At 41.8% G+C, this 19763-nt stretch overlaps 1 protein-coding gene and 1 pseudogene across 2 annotated transcripts in view; both read left to right on the plus strand.

The window, feature by feature from the left end:
- DPP8 (dipeptidyl peptidase 8) overlaps window positions 1-19763 on the plus strand; it is a 67741-nt gene that overhangs the window by 19338 nt on the left and 28640 nt on the right. Inside the window, exons 7-11 of the mRNA XM_081094300.1 lie at window positions 3770-3880; window positions 6363-6491; window positions 7763-7824; window positions 18110-18210; window positions 18813-18990. Of these exons, the coding sequence (XP_080950426.1) occupies window positions 3770-3880; window positions 6363-6491; window positions 7763-7824; window positions 18110-18210; window positions 18813-18990 (581 nt within the window). The remainder of the gene's footprint in view (window positions 1-3769; window positions 3881-6362; window positions 6492-7762; window positions 7825-18109; window positions 18211-18812; window positions 18991-19763) is intronic.
- Window positions 13863-15569, plus strand: LOC308527275 (peptidyl-prolyl cis-trans isomerase D-like; annotated as a pseudogene). Its single transcript has 2 exons — window positions 13863-14315; window positions 15175-15569. The product of its transcript is annotated as a peptidyl-prolyl cis-trans isomerase D-like (transcript).

Raw genomic sequence — 19763 nt, forward strand, 5'->3', positions numbered from 1 at the left:
CATTAAGTTCTTGTGTACCAGACAATGTGGCAGGAACTAATGTTCTATAATTGTACAGTATAGTAGCCAGTACACTTCAAGTGAAGGGACTGTGTGAGAAAGGTCTTGATGCAGAAGGTACTGTGGTATGTGCAAGGAGTTAGAAGCAGTTATGATCCTAAAGCAAGGGGTGTGAGTGGGGATAGATAAAACTGGCAGATAAGAAAAGCCAGGCCCTAGCTCAGTGATGGCGAACCTTTTGAGCTCAGCGTGTCAGCATTTTGAAAAACCCTAACTTAACTCTGGTGCCGTGTCACATATAGAAATTTTTTGATATTTGCAACCATAGTAAAGCAAAGACTTATATTTTTGATATTTTTTTTATATATTTAAATGCCATTTAACAAAGAAAAATCAACCAAAAAAATGAGTTCGCGTGTCAGAGCCATCACTGCCCTAGCTGGTTTGGCTCAATGGATGGAGCATCGGCCTTCAGACTGAAGAGTGGGTTCGATTCCGGCCAAGGGCACAAGCCTGGGTTGCGGGCTCGATCCCCAGTAGGGGGGCGTGCAGGAGGCAGCCAGTTAATGATTCTTTCTCATCATTGATGTTTCTATCTCTCCCTTCCTCTCTAAAATCAATAAAATATACTTAAAAAAAAAAAAAAGCCACGACAAGGGTAGACTGTATGTCATATAAATGAACATGGTCTTTATTATGATGTGGCAGTCCATTGAAAAGTTCTAGCAATTGAGTGGTATGGTCAGAATTATATTGTAGGTAAATTGTTTCAGGTACTTTTGGAAGTTATATTTGAGAAGCACAAGACTAGAGACAGGGATACCAAAGCTTGACTGTTGCAATTATTCAGGTTTTATGGCCTAAACGTGGAGCACAGGATAGAGAAAAGAGTGTGGAATAGGGAAACTTTTAAGTAAAAAGTACATTTTTTTGGTGTTTAATGGGTCTCCATTTGTAATCATGGAATCAGAACAGCTACCAATGGCAGTTGAAAGGTTAGGTTAGTAATTAGTGTATCTAGGTTGGAAAGCCTGGCAATTATTTTATGCTTCAATAAACTGAGCACTCATTATGTACTAGTTATTGTATTCCCTCTCCCTCCCCCTCCCCCTTCCAGCTTAATACTGATATAAATAAGCTTAACAACCTCAGAAGGACTGTGCAAGTCAATGAGTTGCTTATGGATCCTCATCTGAAAACTATTCCAAGTCTAAGAACCTTCCCCACAGGGAGGTTTTCTAATGATTCTTAGAGTCTTGGTAGGCATCTGAACTGATCCTTGCACTTTGTGATTCTTTTCATTGGCAACCTTTGGTCAAGTCAGCACACACGTTCTCCAAATATTTTGTGTTGTGGCTGGTTAGAGTAATTTTAATTTGGTGGATTGCCACCTCTGGTTCCATGGGTGCATTTCTTGTATCTTTAATAGCCATGGCTGTGGGTCTGCTTCCTGACCCACTTGTTCCTCTGCAAGAGCGAACAACAGTGAATCAGAACCAGGAGTGGGTGAAACAGAAATCTGCTGCAGCTGCGACCATATCTTCCTCAAAGAGCTACAAAGATTCTTATACAAAAATGATCATAGTGCTTCTGACCATTGTGGCTCAGTGGTAGAGTGTGGACCTATGAACCAGGAGGTCATAGTTTGATTTCTGGTTGGGACAGTCAAGGCACTTGCCCAGGTTGTAGACTCAGTCCCCAGTAGGGCGTGTATAGAAGACAGTCAATCAATGATTCTCTCTCATCATTGATGTTTCTATCTCTTGATCTTCCTCTCTGGAATCAATTTTTAAAAATATTAAAAAGAAAAAAAGAATGGTCACAGCATCTTTCTTCATAATACTCAAAAATTGGAAGCAGCCCAGATGTCCATTAAGAGATAAATGTATAAAAGAACTGTGGTATACAATGGAATATTATTCAGCAATAAACAGGAAGGAATTATCGATACATTGATACAACGTAATGTTGATGCAACAACATTGATGAATTTCAAAAACAGACAGACACAAATAGGTACTATATGATTTATTTTTAAATACTAGAGGCCCAGTGCACAAAAATTGTGCACTTGGAGAGGCGATCCCTCAGCCTGGCCTGTGCCCTCTCGCAGTCTGGGAGCCCTTGGGGGATGTCTGACTGATGGCTTAGGGAGCGGGCCTAAGCTGGCAGTAGGACATCCTTAATGCTGCTGTGGAGGCGGGAGAGGCTCCCACCACTGCCATTGTGCTCGCCAGCCGTGAGCCCGGCTTCTGACTGAGTGACGCTCCCCCTGTGGGAGCGCACTGACCACCAGGGGGCAGCTCCTATGTTGAGCATCTGCCCCCTGGTGGTCAGTGCACGTCATAGTGACTGGTCGTTCTGCCTTTCGGTCAATTTTCATATAAGCCTTTTATTATTTAGGGTAAATTAGTTTTATTTTTTCCATCACCATTTACCCCTTCTGTGCCCTCTTCCATCTCCACCCATTCCCTTTAACCCCTGCCATCACCACACTGTTGTCCATGTCTATGAGTTCTTTTTTTCGTAAATCCCCCACCTCTACTCCCCTGTATGATTTCATTAATATGGTATTCTAGAATATGCAGAACTAACCTATGATGATAGAAATCAGATCAACAGTTCCTTCTGGGCAGGAATGGACATTGACTGGGAAGGGGCATGAGAAAACATTCTGGAGTATTGGAAGTATTCTGTGTCTTGATAGGATGTCGTTATACAAGTGTATGCATTTTTCAAAAGCAAAAGGTACACTTAAGGTTTTATAAATTATAAAGCATTTTTTTAAAAGCTTGTCCATAGTCTCACTATATGGAGAAAACCACATTTTGGTTTACATCCCAATACATTTTTAAAAAATATATTTTTATTCATTTCAGAGAGGAAGGGAGAGGGAGCGAGAGATAGAAACATCAATGATAAGAGAGAATCATCGAGTGGCTGCCACCTGAAGACCCCACACTGGGGACTGAGCCCACAACCCAGGCATGTGCCTTGAGTAGGAATTGAACCATGACCTCCTGGTTCATAGGTTGATGCTCAACCACTGAGCCACGCCAGCCCGGCCCAATACCTTTTTACATATATGTTTAACATTTTGATAAATGGAATCACAGTATACATGCTATTCAGTAATATGCTTTTTTTAAATTCAAGGGTATTGTAAGCATTTCCCCATGTCATGAAATCTTACATAATTAAGGCTTTGTGTTTTGATCATTTTTGTTTTTAAAGCACAAGTTCCTTTCTAACTATTTACAGGAAACTTTAAGTGTAAAATAGATAAAAGCTGAGCTGCTCTGGTTGAAGAGCAGCGAGGGAAGGGAGGGGGAATCATGAATTACCTGATCTGTAAGACCCATTCTCGGTCTAAAAATATACTTCTCTGTATAGGAGAGTTACAAGTTAACATGATCTTTTGTAGTGTTCTTTTTTCCCATGATTTTAGCTAAATTGGAAAATAACGTTTATGGAGCACAAATTATGGTCTAGGCTTTGTTCTAAGTGCTTTATGTGAATTAATTCATTTGATCTTCATAACAACCTTAAAAGGTAGATTCTTATTTCTGACAAATGGAATACTTCAGTGGAATGAGATTGGGTGATTTGCCCAAGGTCAGACAGTAAATGATTTGAATTCAGTCTCTTTGGCTCCAGAGTTCACCTCTATACTACTGCTGCCTTTCAAAAGAAACTGAATCATTCTGCTTTATACCCATGAAAACGTAGAGAATTTCCTGTGATAATTTTGCCTTTTATGTTTGTCTAGAGCTAGCCAACATGGAAGAGGATCCCAGATCAGCTGGAGTTGCTACCTTTGTTCTTCAAGAAGAATTTGATAGATATTCTGGCTATTGGTGGTGTCCAGAAGCTGAAACAAGTAAGGGGGTTCAAAATAATATAGGTCAATTAAAGTATTATGAAGTTCAACTACCAATTAAGTGTACAGATTCTAAATCTTGATTAGTAGATTCTGAAGTGATGAAGATTGGATTCTACTAGTGTTTGTTTGTTTGTTTATTATTCTTTTTTTTAAAAAATATATTTTATTGATTTTTTACAGAGAGGAAGGGAGAGGGATAGAGAGTTAGAAACATCAATGAGAGAGTAACATCGATTCAGCTGCCTCCTGCACACTCCCCACTGGGGATGTGCCGCAACCCAGGTACATGCCCTTGACCGGAATCGAACCTGGGACCCTTCAGTCCACAGGCTGCACTCTATCCACTGAGCCAAACCGGTTAGGGCTGTTTATTATTCTTAAATATGGTTTAATACTCTTCTCCATTTCTGTACATCACAATACCAAGATTTTGCCGTTTAGGATCTCTCTATAGAGATTATAGAGAATGCAAAGGCTACAGTGTTTACCCCCTCATATTGATGTGTTTGTATGTTCAGTGTAATACACATCAATATATGATGCAATATACACTGAGTGGCCAGATTATTATGACCACCTGACGTTTGTAGACAAATTAGCTATAATTTTGCACTGAAGTTGCTAGAGGGCCAGACCATTATAAATAGGGAAGCAGGTTGTTTACCATGACAGAAGTGATTTTTTTCTGAAGATATGGGTAAACAACGCGATTTAACAGCCTTTGAATGTGGGATATACAAAACACACACACACTGTGTGTGTGGCCAGATTATTATGACCACCTGACGTTTGTAGGCAAATTAGCCGTACACTGCATTGTATGATATATGGAAGCCAAGGCCTGTTCGAACACCTTTGCTGTCTGCAGTTACCAACATAAAAGTCTCCACAGGAACACAAGGATTGGACAGTCGAGCATTGGAAAAAAGTCATGTGGTCCGATGAATCACGTTTCCAGTTGCATCATGCAGATGGCAAAGTGAGAATTTGGCGGAAACAGCATGAAAGCATGCACCCCACATGCATGAGCAGAACCCTTCAAGCTGGTGGGGGCAGTGTTATGGTTTGGGGCATGTTTTCCTGGCATGATTTGGGCCCTTTAATTCGTGTGGAACAACATCTGAATAGCACTACATACCTAAGTATCATGGCTGATCAAGTTCATCCTATCATGTTGATGGCGTATCCCAATAGCGATGGCTTCTTCCAACAAGACAATGCGTCATGCCACAGTGCTTGTATTGTGCAGGAGTGGTTTCAAGAACATGAGGGAGACCTTACCTTGCTTAGGTGGCCCCCACAATCACAAGATCGCAATCCAATTGAGCATTTGTGTGACGAAGTTAAAAGAGCCATCAGGCAGCTGGTTCCACAACCATCAAATCTCACAGAACTTGACAGTGCTATTCATCAGGCATGGTGTCAGATTCCTTGCATCACCTTTCAACATCTTGTGTCAATGCCGAGAAGAATAGCTGCATATTGAAGGCAAAAGGTGTCCCAATGAAGTACTGACGGGGTGGTCATAATAATCTGGCCACTCAGTGTATAGGCTATATTCCACCATAATGAATTCTAATAAAAAACAATTATATTGTGGTTCATTGGTTTAGGTCATTCAATTCCCCTTGCCAGTTTTTCATCTAGGAGCTGGTCTTGGTATTGATTAGAGAATCTGTGAGAACAGACACCCCAATTAGTGTATTAATGGGTCAGACAAAAGGGCACAAATTTCTCTTTTTTTCTTAGTGAATTTACAACTTTTTTACTGCCTGAGAAACAGCTTTCTAAAGCAGTGACTGACCCTGACCCAGTGAGAAGGTTGCTTTTACATTCTGACCTAATACATTGTACAATGTTCTGTGGGTATAAGATTAGAAAATAAATTTCATGAAGCAGTATTTAAGTGTAACATGCTCATGTATATTATTTTTGTTGTATTTGTAAAATGCTGGTTATGAGCCATTAAGAGATTTCATGACTCACTAATGGGTTATGGCTAGCATCTGAACACTTCTCTAAGGGATCATGAAAAAAACTTATTTTTAAGCCATGTCTTAGATTTTTACATTTTAAGATGTAAAATGTTTTGCTATAATTCTATGTTAGAGCAAGATTTTGACATGAATTAGGGAAACCATTAAAAACAATGGGCTCTATTTAAATAGCATTTGTTTCATTATAGGAAGTATTACAATTGTAATTATATATAATTCATTTTTCAATAAGGAATGCATGTTAATAATTATCTTCAGTTTTTGCCCTCCAAAAGGAGTTAATGATTGTTAACCAGTAAAAATGGCTTAGTAGTAACTCACCTTGCTACTGCAAAAGATGGGTGATATTTTCATACACAATAAGTAGTATATTTTATATAAAAATTATTTTTCACTTGGAAAATATAATACTAGAGGGAATAGTAAGTTATGATTATTTTCTGGAATAATTCTAAATTTTCAATATTTAAATTCCTTTTAAGCTCCCAGTGGCAGCAAAATTCTTAGAATTTTGTATGAAGAAAATGATGAATCTGAGGTGGAGATTATTCATGTTACATCCCCTATGTTGGAAACAAGAAGGGCAGATTCATTTCGTTATCCTAAAACAGGTACTATATTCCTTTGACATTTATATTTACTCATTTCTACATTCCAAACAAAAATCTGCAATCATCCAAAGTTATGGTCAACATTGGTTATTTTACAGCCTTAGTAAGGATCGGTGGTTAAGTGTCACTGAAGTAGATTTTTAAATTACAGGATGATCCATTTTAATTATTTTCCAAGGTGGAGAAGGGCACAAAACTGGTTATTTCAAGGAATGAATAAAAAGATGTCTTTGTTAGAAAATAAAGATTTTCAAGGGGTTAAGTTCTTAATAAATTTGTAATTTTTCCCCATTTTGCTGATTACAGCATTTCAAAATGATACAAAATTTCCCTTTATTTCATACTAATTTGATATTTTTCAGCCTCTTTTTTATTTTTTATTTATTTACTTATTTTATTATTACCTAAATTGATTTTAGAGACAGAAGAAGGGAGAGAGGGAGAGAGAAACATTGATTTGTTGTTCCACTTATTTATGCATTCATTGGTTGATTCTTGTATATGCCCTGACTGGGGATCGAACCCCCAACCTTGTTTTATCAGGACAACACTCTAACGAACTGAGCTACCAGACCAGGCAGTTTCTTTCTTTCTTTCTTTCTTTCTTTCTTTCTTTCTTTCTTTCTTTCTTTCTTTCTTTCTTTCTCTCTTTCTCTCTTTCTCTCTTTCTCTCTTTCTCTCTCTCTCTCTCTCCCCCCTCTCTTTCTTTCTTTCTTTCTTTCTTTCTTTCTTTCTTTCTTTCTTTCTTTCTTTCTTTCTTTCTTTCTTCCTTTCTTTCCTTTCTTTCTTTCCTTTCTTTCTTTCCTTTCTTTCCTTCCTTTCTTTCTTTCTTTCTTTCTTTCTTTCTTTCTTTCTTTCTTTCTTTCTTTCTTTCTTCTCTTTCTTTCTTTCTTTTCTTTTCTTTTCTTTTTCTCTTTCTTTCCTCACCCAAGGATATTTTTCCATTGCTTTTTAGAGAGAGTGGAAGGGAGGAGAAGAGACAGAGAGAGAAACATCAGTGTGAGAGACACATCAATTGGCTGCCTCCCGCACTCACCTGGAGTTGAACCCACTGAGTCAAACCAGCTAGGGCAGGCAGGTTCTTTTTTTTTTTTTTTTTTTTAATACCCTTATTCAAAGCTATGAGTTTGCAATGGAGTTCTCAGATTCTTATCCAGTAAAGCTGTAACTCTGTAATATTCTGACTTAACTAAAGGGTAAAGAGGATTAAGCTGGCAAAATTTCAATAATTTTGGATATACATAACTATTCATTTATGTCTTTTTCTAAAGGCACAGCAAATCCAAAAGTCACTTTTAAGATGTCAGAAATAATGATTGATACTGAAGGAAGGGTGAGTATAAAATGTTGAGTTGATTTTTTGTGTCATTTGACGAGTAGTCTAGAAGAGATCTTAGGAACACTTCTTTATTTGGGGGGCTTGTTGAACTTGCAGAGACATCTGTGGATCATGATTTCAAGTTGACCTTATTTTCTACTTTGAAAACTTTCTGAAAGTTCCCAAAATAGGAATGTGGGGATGTGCACAACCTCTCCGTTCCAATAATTTATTCTCTTTGTCTTTGTTAATTCTCTACCAGTGATTCTCAACCTTCCTAGGGCCGCGACCCTTTAATACAGTTCCTCATGTTGTGGTGACCCCCAACCATAAAATTATTTTCATTGCTACTTCATAACTGTAATTTTGCTACTGTTATGAATCATAATATAATGTAAATATCTGATATGCAGGATGTATTTTCATTGTTCGCAACCCACAGGTTGAGAACCACTGCCTAGATCAATATTTAAATACTGGTTATTGACTAGTGAATTACCTTTTGTGTTGGATATATGTTTATGGTATATTAAATATCGCACATTTCTCTTGTAGTGCTGCTTTTCATTTGGATAGTCAAATACTTAAAAGCTGAATGCACCCAAGATTAATTATAGACTTAATTAAGATTTACTAAAACAGCTTTATTGAGATCTGATTCACATACGATACAGTTTACTCATTTAAAGTTTATAATGGCTTTTAGTATATTCAAAGAGTTGTGCAACCATCACCACAGTCAGTTTAGAACATTTTCATCATCCCAAAAAAAGAAATGCCACATCCCTTAATCGTCACCCCCAACCTGCCCATGTTTCCCAGCTCTGGGCAACCACCAATTTACTTTCTGTCTATAGATTTGCCAATTCTGGACATTTCTTATAAATGGAATTACATGATAGCTAGTCTGGTTTATTTTACTTAGAATCATGTTTTGAAACTCCATCCAACTTGTATCATATATCAGCACTTTATTACTTTTTATCACCTAATACTCCATTCTATGGATATAGTACATTTTATGTATCTACTCATCAATTTGGACATTTGGGTTGTTTCCACCTTTTGGCTATTATGAATAATGCTATCATGAATGTGTGTGTATAAATTTTTATGTGGGCATACGATTTTATTTTTCTTGGTTAGATATGTTGGGTCATAGGATAACTCTATGTTTAACCTTTTGAGGAACTACCAAATTGTTTTCCAATGTGGCTGCACTATGTAACAGCAGTGTATAATTTTTCCAAGTTCTCCATATCCTCTCCAGAACTTGTTGCTATTCATCTTATTTATTATAGCCATCCTAGTGGGTTTGAAATTGTATCTCATTGTGGGTTTTTTTGTTTTGTTTTTATATTTAAATTTTTATTTTTTTAGAGAGAGAGAGGAAGGGAAAGGGGGAGAGGGATAGAACATTGATGTGAAAGAGAAACATTGATTGGCTGCCTCCTACATGCCCTCCTGCCCTCCCCACCAGGGATTGAGCACTCAACCGGGTCAAGTGTCCTGACCAGGAATCTGACCAGTGACCTTTTGCTGCATAGTATCCGAATATATATATATGTATTTTAATATATATATACTAGAGGCCTGGTGCACAAAAATTTGTGCACTCGGGGGGGTCCCTCAGCCAGCCTATGCCCTCTTGCAGTCTGGGACCCTTGGAGGATGTCCACCTGCTGGCTTAGGCCTGCTCCCTGGGGGGATCGGGCCCAAGTTGGCAGTCAGACATCCCTCTGGCAGCCCGGCAGCCCTTGGGGGATGTCCACTTGCCAGCGGGGAACAGACCTAAGCTGCAGTCGGACATATTTAGCGCTGCTGAGGAGGCGGGAGAGGCTCCCACCACCACTACTGTACTGGCAGCCGTCAGCCTGGCTTGTGGCTGAACAGAGCTCCCCCTATGGGAGCGCACTGACCACCAGGGGGCAGCTCCTGCATTGAGCGTCTGCCCCCTGGTGGTCAGTGTGTGTCATAGTGACCAGTCATTCCCAGTTTTTCTGCTGTTAGGGTCAGTTTGCATTATTCCCTTTTATTATATAGGATAGAGGCCTGGTGCATGGGTGGGGGCCAGCTGGTTTCCCCTGAAGGGTGTCCCGGATCAGGATGGGGGTCCCGCTGGGGTGCCTGGCCAGCCTGGGTGAGGAGCTGATGGCTGTTTTCAGGTTGTCCACACCCCCTTTAGGGTGGGGGATCCACTGTGGTGCCTGGCCAGTCTGGGTGAGGGGCTGAGGGCCGTTTTCAGGCTGGCCAAGCCCCCCCCCCACCCCCACCCCCGGTGACAGAAGCTCCCAGCCTCTCCTTTTTTTCTTTTTTATTCTGGGATTTATTTACCTTCTATAATTGAAACTTTGTAGCCTTGAGAGGAGCTCAGAGGCAGCCAGGGCTGGTGGGAGGGAAGCTTGGCTTCCTCCATCATTGGGGCAACCAAGCCTCCTGCTTGCTCCAGCTCCGTGGCTGCCGGCCGCCATCTTGGTTGGGTTAATTTGCATATAGTCGCTCTGATTGGCTGGTGGGTGTGGCTTAAGGCATAGCAAAGGTACGGTCAGTTTGCATGTTTGTCTTTTATTAGTGTAGATACTAGAGGCCCAGTGTACGAATTCTTGCACCAGTGGGGTTCCTCGGCCTGGCCTGTGGGATCGGGCTGAAACTGGCTTTCCAACATCCCCTGAAGGGTCCTGGATTGCAAGAGTGTGCAGGCCAGGCCGAGGGACCCCACCGGTGCATGATCAGGGCCGGGGAGGGACGTGGGAGGGATCCAGGGCATGTCCGGCCCATCTCGCGCAGTCCCAATTGACTGGACCCCAGCAGCAAGCTAACCTACCAGTCGGAGCATCTGCCCCCCGGTGGTTGGTGCACATCATAGCGACCGGTCGACTGCCTGCCCCCTGGTGGTCAGTGCACATCATAGCGAGAGTTGAGTGGCCTTAGCATATCATTAGCATATTACACTTTGATTGGTTGAATGGACAACTGAGCACTTATCATATTAGGCTTTTATTATATAGGACATTTATATCAGCTGCCTCCTGCACACCCCACACTAGGGATCAAGCCTGCAACCCGGGATATGCCCTGACTCAGAATCAAACTGCAACCTCCTGGTTCATAGGTCAATGCTCAATCACTGAGCCACGCCAGCTGGGCTCATTATTGTTTTGATTTACATTTTCCTCATGACTAATGATATTGTGCATCTTTTTATCTGCTTATTAGCCATTAGTATATCTTCTTTAGAGAACTGTCTATTCAGATTCTTTGCCCATTTCAAAAACATTTTTTAATTGCATGGGCTAGACTTTTAAAGGAGAAAGTTTGCTTAGGACTATTTCACTAATATATCATAAAAGTAATATTTTAGGCTGAAATATAGGGAACAAGTATTGGGCTTCAGCTTCCAAAAACATCTGCAAGTTAAAATGTCACACCCATCACCCAGACTAAGCCTTCCAACACCAGTAACCCCCAAGTTTTCTTTGATGTGGACATACGAGGCAAGTTAGTTGGTCGAGTTGTCTTAGAATTGTTTGTAGATATTGTACCCAAAACTGCAGAAAATTGTCATGGCATTGTATACAGAAAAAAAAAGCACTGGACCCACGGTAGGGAACCTCTCCATTTCAAAGGATGCCCATTCTGTCAAATTATTAATAAATTTATGATTCAGGGTAGAGATTTCTAAAATCAGAATGGGACAGGTGGAGAAAGTATTTATGGTGAAAAGTTTGATGATGAAAATTTTTATTTTTTTTATTCAATCTTTATTGTTCAGATTATTACAGTAGTTCCTCTCCCCCCCCCCCCCCCATAGCTCTCCTCCACCCGGTTCCCACCCCACCCTCTGCCCTTACCCCTCCCACTGTCCTCATCCATAGATGTACGATTTTTGTCCAGTCTCTTCCTGCATCCCCACACCCCTTTCCCCCCATGAATTGTCAGTCTATTCCCTTTCCATACCACTGGTTCTATTATATTCACCAGTTTACTCTGTTCATCAGATTTTTTATTCACTTGATTTTTAGATTCACTTGTTGATAGATATGTATTTGCTGTTCATAATTTTTATCTTTACCTTTTTCTTCTTCCTCTTCTTAAAGAATACCTTTCAGCATTTCATATAATACTGGTTTGGTGCTGATGAACTCTTTTAGCTTTTTCTTACCTGTGAAGCTCTTTATCTGACCTTCAATTCTGAATGATAGCTTTGCTGGATAAAATAATCTTGGTTGTAGGTTTTTGCTATTCATCACTTTGAATATTTCTTGCCACTCCCTTCTGGCCTGCATAGTTTCTGTTGAGAAATCAGCTGACAGTCATATGGGTACTCCCTTGTAGGTAACTGACTGTTTTTCTCTTGCTGCTTTTAAGATTCTCTCTTTGTCTTTTGCCCTTGGCATTTTAATTATGATGTGTCTTGGTGTGGTCCTCTTTTGATTCCTTTTGTTTGGGGTTCTCTGTGCATCCTGGAGTTGTAAGTCTATTTCTTTCACCAGGTAGGGTAAGTTTTCTGTCATTATTTCTTCAAATAGGTTTTCAATATCTTGCTCTCTTTCTTCTTCTGGCACCCCTATAATTCGGATGTTGGTACGCTTGAAGTTGTCCCAGAGGCTCCTTACACTATCTTCATATTTTTGGATTATTTTTTCTTTTTGCTTTTCTGGTTGGGTATTTTTTACTTCTTCATATTTCAAATCTTTGATTTGATTCTTGGGATCCTCTTGTCTGCTGTTGGATCTCTGTATATTATTCTTTATTTCAGTCAGTGTATGCTTAATTTCTAGTTGGTCTTTTTTCATATCCTCCAGGGTCTCACTAAATTTATCAGCGGTTTCTAGAAAATTCTTGAAAAACCTTAAAAGTGTGGTTTTGAACTCTATATCCAGTAGTTTGCTTTCCTCCATTTCTGTCATTTGTGACCTGTTTCTTTGTCTCCACATTTTTTATGCTTCCCTGTGTTGGTAGAGTGGCTTTGTGTGCTAGGTGTCCTATAGGGCCCAGTGGCTCAGCCTCCCCAATTACCTGAGGTGGACACTCTTGGTGTACCCCTTTGTGGGCTTTGTGCACAGTCTTGTTGTAGTTAAGCTTTGATTGATGTAGGTATCTCTGGGAGGAATTGACCTCCAGGCCAATTGGCAGTGAGAATCAGCTGTGTCTGCAGTGGGAGAACTTTTGTGCTGAAGACACCCTTCTGGGGCAAGCTTGCTTCACTGGGGCTTTGGTGCTCACTGAGTCTGCCCTCTGAGTGTGTCCCTTATGGATCTGAGGAGTTGTAATCTGGATGGTCCCACTCTGACCACTGGGTACACTGGCTCTTGGATCTAAAGAGGTGCTAATTTAGCCTCTGGCTGAGGCTACCCAGCAGGAGCTAGGAAGAGATCTGCAGATTCCCCTTCCTTGTTTGGGGTTTGGAGGTGCCCAAATGAGGCCCAGCTGTGAAGCAATGCAAGCTGCTGTGGGGCCTTGGGCCTTTTCTTGGATGTTCTGGGTCTTTTTGGCCCAGCTGCAGTTTGTTAGGTAATTTTCATATTGCAAAGGGCCAGGGCATTCATATGCAAAAGCCTCTGCCGCAGCTTGGATGGGGCAGGGTCTCAGGGAATCAACAGGGCGGAGCAAACAGCTATGGCTGATCCTCAGCCCTGCCCTAAGAGGCCCCGCGTCTCAGTGTCCCGGTAATCGCTGCAAGCACCTCTGAGAGGAAGCTGCCCTTGAGTTATGAGTTCTGCCCGCTTCCAGACAGTCCAGTTTTACCTCATATGAGTCTGGGTCCCCAGAGACTTCCCAGAAGTGGAGTTCAGAGCAGTCGGGGGTTTGTGACTCCCTCCCGATTCAAAAAGACAGTTGTGTCCTCCCTTGCCAGCCCTTGCCGCGTGTGCCTCCGTACCTTTGCACTTTTCTTCTGCACCTCCTCTGAGTCTTAGTGTGCTTTTCTCTTTCCTTCTAGTTATAGAATTTCCACTCAGCCAGCCTTCCTGTGGTTCTGGATGATGTCCATTTTGTCTTTTAGTTGTATTTTTGAAGTTGTTGTGGGAGGCAGCAATTTCCAGTGTTTACCTATGCCGCCATCTTGGTTTCTCCGAAATTTTTATTATAAGCACAACCATGAGGGTTTATTGAGCATGGCAAATGCAGGCTGCAATACAAATGGTTCTCAGTTCTTTATCACAACAGTTCCAACTCCTCATTTGGATGGGAAACATGGTATTTGGCCAAGTAATTAAAGGAACGGGTGTGGCAAGAATTCTTGAAAATGTAGAAGTGAAAGGTGATAAACCTGCCAATTTGTATGCGACTGCAGAATGCAGAGAATTGAAGGCAGGGGGTGATTGGGAAATATGCTCAAAAGATGGTTCTGGTGGCAGTCATCCAGATTTCCTCAAGAATGTAGATATAGATTTAAAAGACATAGATAAAATATTATTAATAACAGAAGACTTAAAATATTGGAAATACTTTTTTTTTTCTTCAAATCCCAGAACTGGGAAATGGCCATTAAAAAATATACAAAGGTGTTAAGATGCCGGGAGCCAGTCCATCCTTGCTGTTTCAAAGGACCTGGCTTATATGGCATACTGTTCTTAAAATGTTTGCTAACCTTCTTGGCACTGTGTGTTTTAACCAAGGTCTCCTCTCTGAGAAAGGTTGTTTCCCCCGGTAGGGATTTTCCCCTGAAGTTAGGGAGGGAATAAAACCCCTCAACTAAGTGCCAGGCGGGTAATTAATCACTTTGACTACGAACAATCATGCTTAAGCTACATAATCTTTACTACCTGGAATGGAGATAAGAAACGCCCTAACCTTTGTAATAGAGATTGATAGGATTGAATCAACTGGTATAAATACAGATGTAACAAGACAGCAAGAGACAGAACTTAGAAGACAGAACCTACACAGAACCTAGACACAGAACCTACACAGAACCTAGACACAGAAGAACTTCGCTGGAGAGAACATGGCAAAAGATCCTGGACAGAAACTGGAGACAGAACCTAGAGACAGAACCTAGCGAGAGAACCTGGCTGAAGAACCTAGAGACAGAACCTGGCTACAGAACCTGGATAGAACATGGCAAGAGAACCTGACTAGCACCTGGCTACAGAACTTGGCTGGAGAACCTAGACAGAACCTGGCGACCGAACCTGGCTGGAGAACCTAGCAAGAGAACATGGACACAGAACCTGGCTGGAGATCCTAAGCAGAACCTCTCTGGAGATCCAGACCAGAACTTGGGTGGAGATCCTGGCTAGAGAACCTGGCTAGAGAACGTGGCTATGATGATCACCTGAATGCTGCCTCCGTGTCATTCCTTCTTCACTGACTCTGTCCACACCTTGGGGAACCCCTGGACCTGCTGGGGTTGGACCCCAGCATTAAGATATGTGGAAGGTTCAAAGACTATTACTGAGAAAGCAGGTAGATCGAGGCAGCAACCTGTAGCTTTAAGCTGCATGATGAATATTGGTGCTTGTAAACTGAAGATGTCAAATTGGCATGGAACAATGGACAGTTGTTTGGAGGTTCTTGAAATAGAACCATCAAATACCAAAGCACAGTACCATGGAGCTTAAGGATGGCAAGGATTGAGAGAATAGGACCAAGCATTGGCTGATCTTAAGAAACCTTAGGAGATAGCAGCCAAAGATAAAGCTATCCAGGCAGAATTGCTGAAAATCAAACAAAAGATAAAGGCACAGAAAAATAAAGAGAGGGAAGCATATGTAAAAGCATTTACCTTGCCGAAACCGGTTTGGCTCAGTGGATAGAGTGTTGGCCTGCGGACTGAAAGGTCCCAGGTTCGATTCCGGTGAAGGGCATGTACCTTGGTTGCGGACACATCCCCAGTAGGGAGTGTGCAGGAGGCAGCTGGTCGATGTTTCTCTCTCATTGATGTTTCTAACTCTCTATCTCTCTCCTTTCCTCTCTGTAAAAACTCAATAAAATATATTTTTAAAAAAAAAAGCATTTACCTAATAAGGAGTTTAGTTATGCTTAAATATTACACGTTGATGTATAAAGGCAAAAGGAAAATTTAAGGGATCTTTTTCTATTATATATGATCTCTAATGTGTTTCCTTTGATATTTCAGTTCCCCATTGTTTATAGTTTAGGAATACTGATATCAGTTCACTCTTAATAAAAGTGTTACAAAGTAAAAAGTAATCTACACTAATAAAAGAGAAAAATGGTAATTGGCGTACGGCGATACCTTTTTCTTTGGCTAATCAGGGCTATATGCAAATTCACTGCCAACTAAGATTGGCAGTTAACTGCCAACAAGATGGCGGCTAATTTGCATATGTAGGCACAATGCAGGGAGGCGAAAGGGAAAGCAGGAAGAAGCCCCCTGCCACTGACAGTGATCTGAAACCCAGGGGGGAGCTAAGAGCTGCCCCCCAGCCATGATCGGAGAATCAGGCGCCTTTGCCGCCCTGGCCAGTGATAGCAGGAAGTAGGGGTGGAGCCAGCGATGGGAGCTGGGCACGGTCGAAGCTGGCAGTCCCAGGAGCTAGGGGTCCCTTGCCTGGCAAAAAGCGAAGCCCACAATCGCGGCGCCCCCCGCTGCCACTGCAGGTCCCCGCTGCCTGGGCCGGACACCTAGGCCAGAGGCGTTAGGCCTGGGCAGGGGCGGAGCCTGCAACCGCGGGGAGCTGGGGGTCCCCTGCCCAGGCCTGACACCTCTGCCGGAGGCCTCAGGCCTGGTCAAGGGGCCGATCCGGTGATTGGTGATCGGAGGGTGATGAGGGTCAACTCCTCTGGCCGAGGCATCAGGCCTGGGTGGGGGACGGAGCCGGGGATTGGGGAGATATGATGGTCCACGTGCCCAGGCCTGAAGCCTGGGTCAGAGGCGTCAGGCTTGGGCGGGGGGTAGAGCATGCGATCAGAGGGAGATGGGGGTCCCCTGCCCAGGCATGATTCCTGGGCCAGAGGCCTCAGACCTGGGCGGGGGCCAGAGCCAGTGATCGGGGGAGATGGGGGTCCCCTGTCCAAGCCTGACACCTCTGGCGGAGGCGTCAGGCCTGGGCAAGGGGCCGATCAGGCGATTGGAGGGTGATGGGGGTCAACGCCTGAGGGCTCCCAGTATGTGAGAGGGGGCAGGCTGGGCTGAGGGACACTCCCCACACACACACACACACCCAGTGCACGAATTTTGTGCACTGGGCCCCTAGTCCTATATAATAAAAGGGTAATATGCAGATTGACCTAATGGTGGAACGATCAGTCGCTATGACACGCACTGACCACCAGGGGGCAAACACTCCACGCAGGAGCTGCCCCCTGGTGGTCTGTGCACTCCCACAGGGGGAGCATCGCTCAGCCACAAGTCAGGCTCACGGGTGGTGAGTGCTGCAGCGGTGGTGGAAGCCTCTCCTGCCTCCACTGCAGGCGGGCAGTAAGGAGCGAGTGGTCCTGGACTGCAAGAGGGATTGGGTCTAAACCGGCAGGCGGACATCTCCCAAGGGGTCCCAGACTGCAAGAGGGCACAGGCCATGCTGAAGGACTCCCCCCCCCCCCCCCCCCGCCCCTGGGCCTCTAGTAAGAAATAAAATCTCGTGCACTGGGCCTCTAGTAAGAAATAAAAATAAAATATAGGGAACTAGGAACTATTATTTTTTTCATAGGTACTAGAGTCTAAAGTTATTAAAACTTTTTAACCAGTTATTATAAAGGGTTCTGTTAGTATAAACTCATGGGGAAAGACTTTTAATTTTTTTTTAATTTTATTTTTCAATTACAATTTACATTCAATATTATTTTGTATTAGTTTCAGGTGTATGCCTGTGGTTAGGTAGTCATATATTTTACAAAGTAGTTCCTCCAAAATTTCAGGTACCCATCTGGCACTCCACATAGTTACTACAATATTACTGACTATATTTCCTAAGTTGTACTTTACATCTCTGTGACTACTTTGTGACTATCTACTAGGGATTGAGCCCGCAACCCAGGCATGTGCTCCATCCTGGTTCATAGATCGAAGCTCAACTACTGAGCCACGCCAGCCGGGCCAGTTTATACTTCTTAACTCCTTCACCATTTTCACCCAGTCCCCCAACTTCCCCCATCCCTTCTGGCAACCATTATAGACTGTGCTAATTCTGTGGTTAGACATTTTTTAGGCATAAAGAGCAAAGAGCATCAGCAGAGGTAACCCACAATTGCTTGTTTTGCTATATCCTGTGTGCCTTTTTAAATGCCTAGCTCTGAAAAAGTATCATGCTACTAAAGATAATGATGTAAATAGACTAGTAAGCTAATTATCTAAGTCTTTTTATAACTAGATTCCCTTTTTCCTTTTTAATAGATTATAGATGTCATAGATAAGGAACTAATTCAGCCTTTTGAGATTCTGTTTGAAGGAGTTGAATACATTGCCAGAGCTGGATGGACTCCAGAAGGAAAATAGTACGTATGTTAAGTTTTCACTTCTTTGCAAATAATTGAGGATCCAGAACTTCAGAAATGTCTATGCTATTATGTTTGCCTTTCAGTTGGAGCTGTAGTCATATGTAAATTTGCAGTGTTATTTATACACAAAGATTTTTTTTTACCTAAGTGGACTTTGGGATTTATAATCCTATAAGCATAGTTGCATAGCATTTTAATTGTCTCTTACTTAGCCAGTCGTAGTTTCAGTTATTTGTGATTAAAATAGTATGACTTTAAGGCTCGCAAGTAAGTGCATATTTTTTTATTGTATAATTCAAATAAGTATCTGTTGAGCCTTATGTGAAGATGATTACATGTGGATCTGTCTAATGCAGACAGCGGGAGTATTATGAGGCTGGCGTTTGTTGACACTAGAGAGAGAAAACAGTTTCAAAGCCCATCTGTGATTTTGGAAATTTAATTAGTCATTTGTAAGGGATAATTTAACATATACTAAAGTAATTTCTTCATTATGATTACAGAAATAACGGTTGGGTGCTAGGGGAGAGAATAGGAGAATATTCATTTTCTGAGAACTTGCTTTATTTTTGGTGCTTTTCTCTTATTTGTTTAAATAGTGCTTGGTCCATCCTGCTAGATCGCTCCCAGACTCGCCTACAGATAGTATTGATCTCACCTGAATTATTTATCCCAGTTGAAGATGATGCCATGGAAAGACAGAGACTCATTGAGTCAGTGCCTGATTCTGTGACACCACTGATTATCTATGAAGAAACAACAGACATCTGGATAAATGTATGTCTGCTCTCCTGTGCTTGGTTAGATATTTTCTCAGAATGCTAAAGCAAATGAAATTTTATAGCAGACTATCAAGATGAATTTTTTTTTTGAAGTCTTTCATTTTTTTTATTTTTTTTAACATATTTCATTGATTTTTTACAGAGAGGAAGGGAGAGAGAGAGAGAGAGAGAGAGAGAGAGAGAGAGAGTTAGAAACGTCAATGAGAGAGAAACATCAATCAGCCGCCTCCTGCACATCTCCCACTGGGGATGTGCCCGCAACCCAGGTACATGCCCTTGACCGGAATCGAACCCGGGACCCTCCAGTCCGCAAGCCGACGCTCTATCCACTGAGCCAAACCGGTCTTGGCTATCAGATGAATTTTTAAGTTCACAGTAACCACGAATATTATTTACTTAGTTTTAACATTTCAGAGTGGAGTGATGGTTCTAGAATAATGAAATGGTTGTAGATAGAAAATAGATGCCATTGAAATGACATCTTCTTGGCTTCAGGTTTACCCTTGTTCCTAGACACAGATATTGAAAGCACAGCCTCATCAGTGCCTCCGAGAGGACCATAAGAGTTCTGTGTAGAAAAGACTTTCTCTTTTTGTTGGCAAATTATACCAGAATATACCAATTTGGGTTGAATTGTGCATTTTCCAATTTAGTGGGGAAAACTTAAGGTACAAAATAAAGCCAGCTCATTCTCTTGCTGAATATAAACTTTATAAGATTCACCTAAAACAAACATCTGTTTTCCCTTCAACTGTTGGAATATTTTCC

The sequence above is a fragment of the Myotis nattereri genome (assembly GCF_964212035.1).
Source record: "Myotis nattereri genome assembly, chromosome: 1".
NCBI lineage: Eukaryota > Metazoa > Chordata > Mammalia > Chiroptera > Vespertilionidae > Myotis > Myotis nattereri.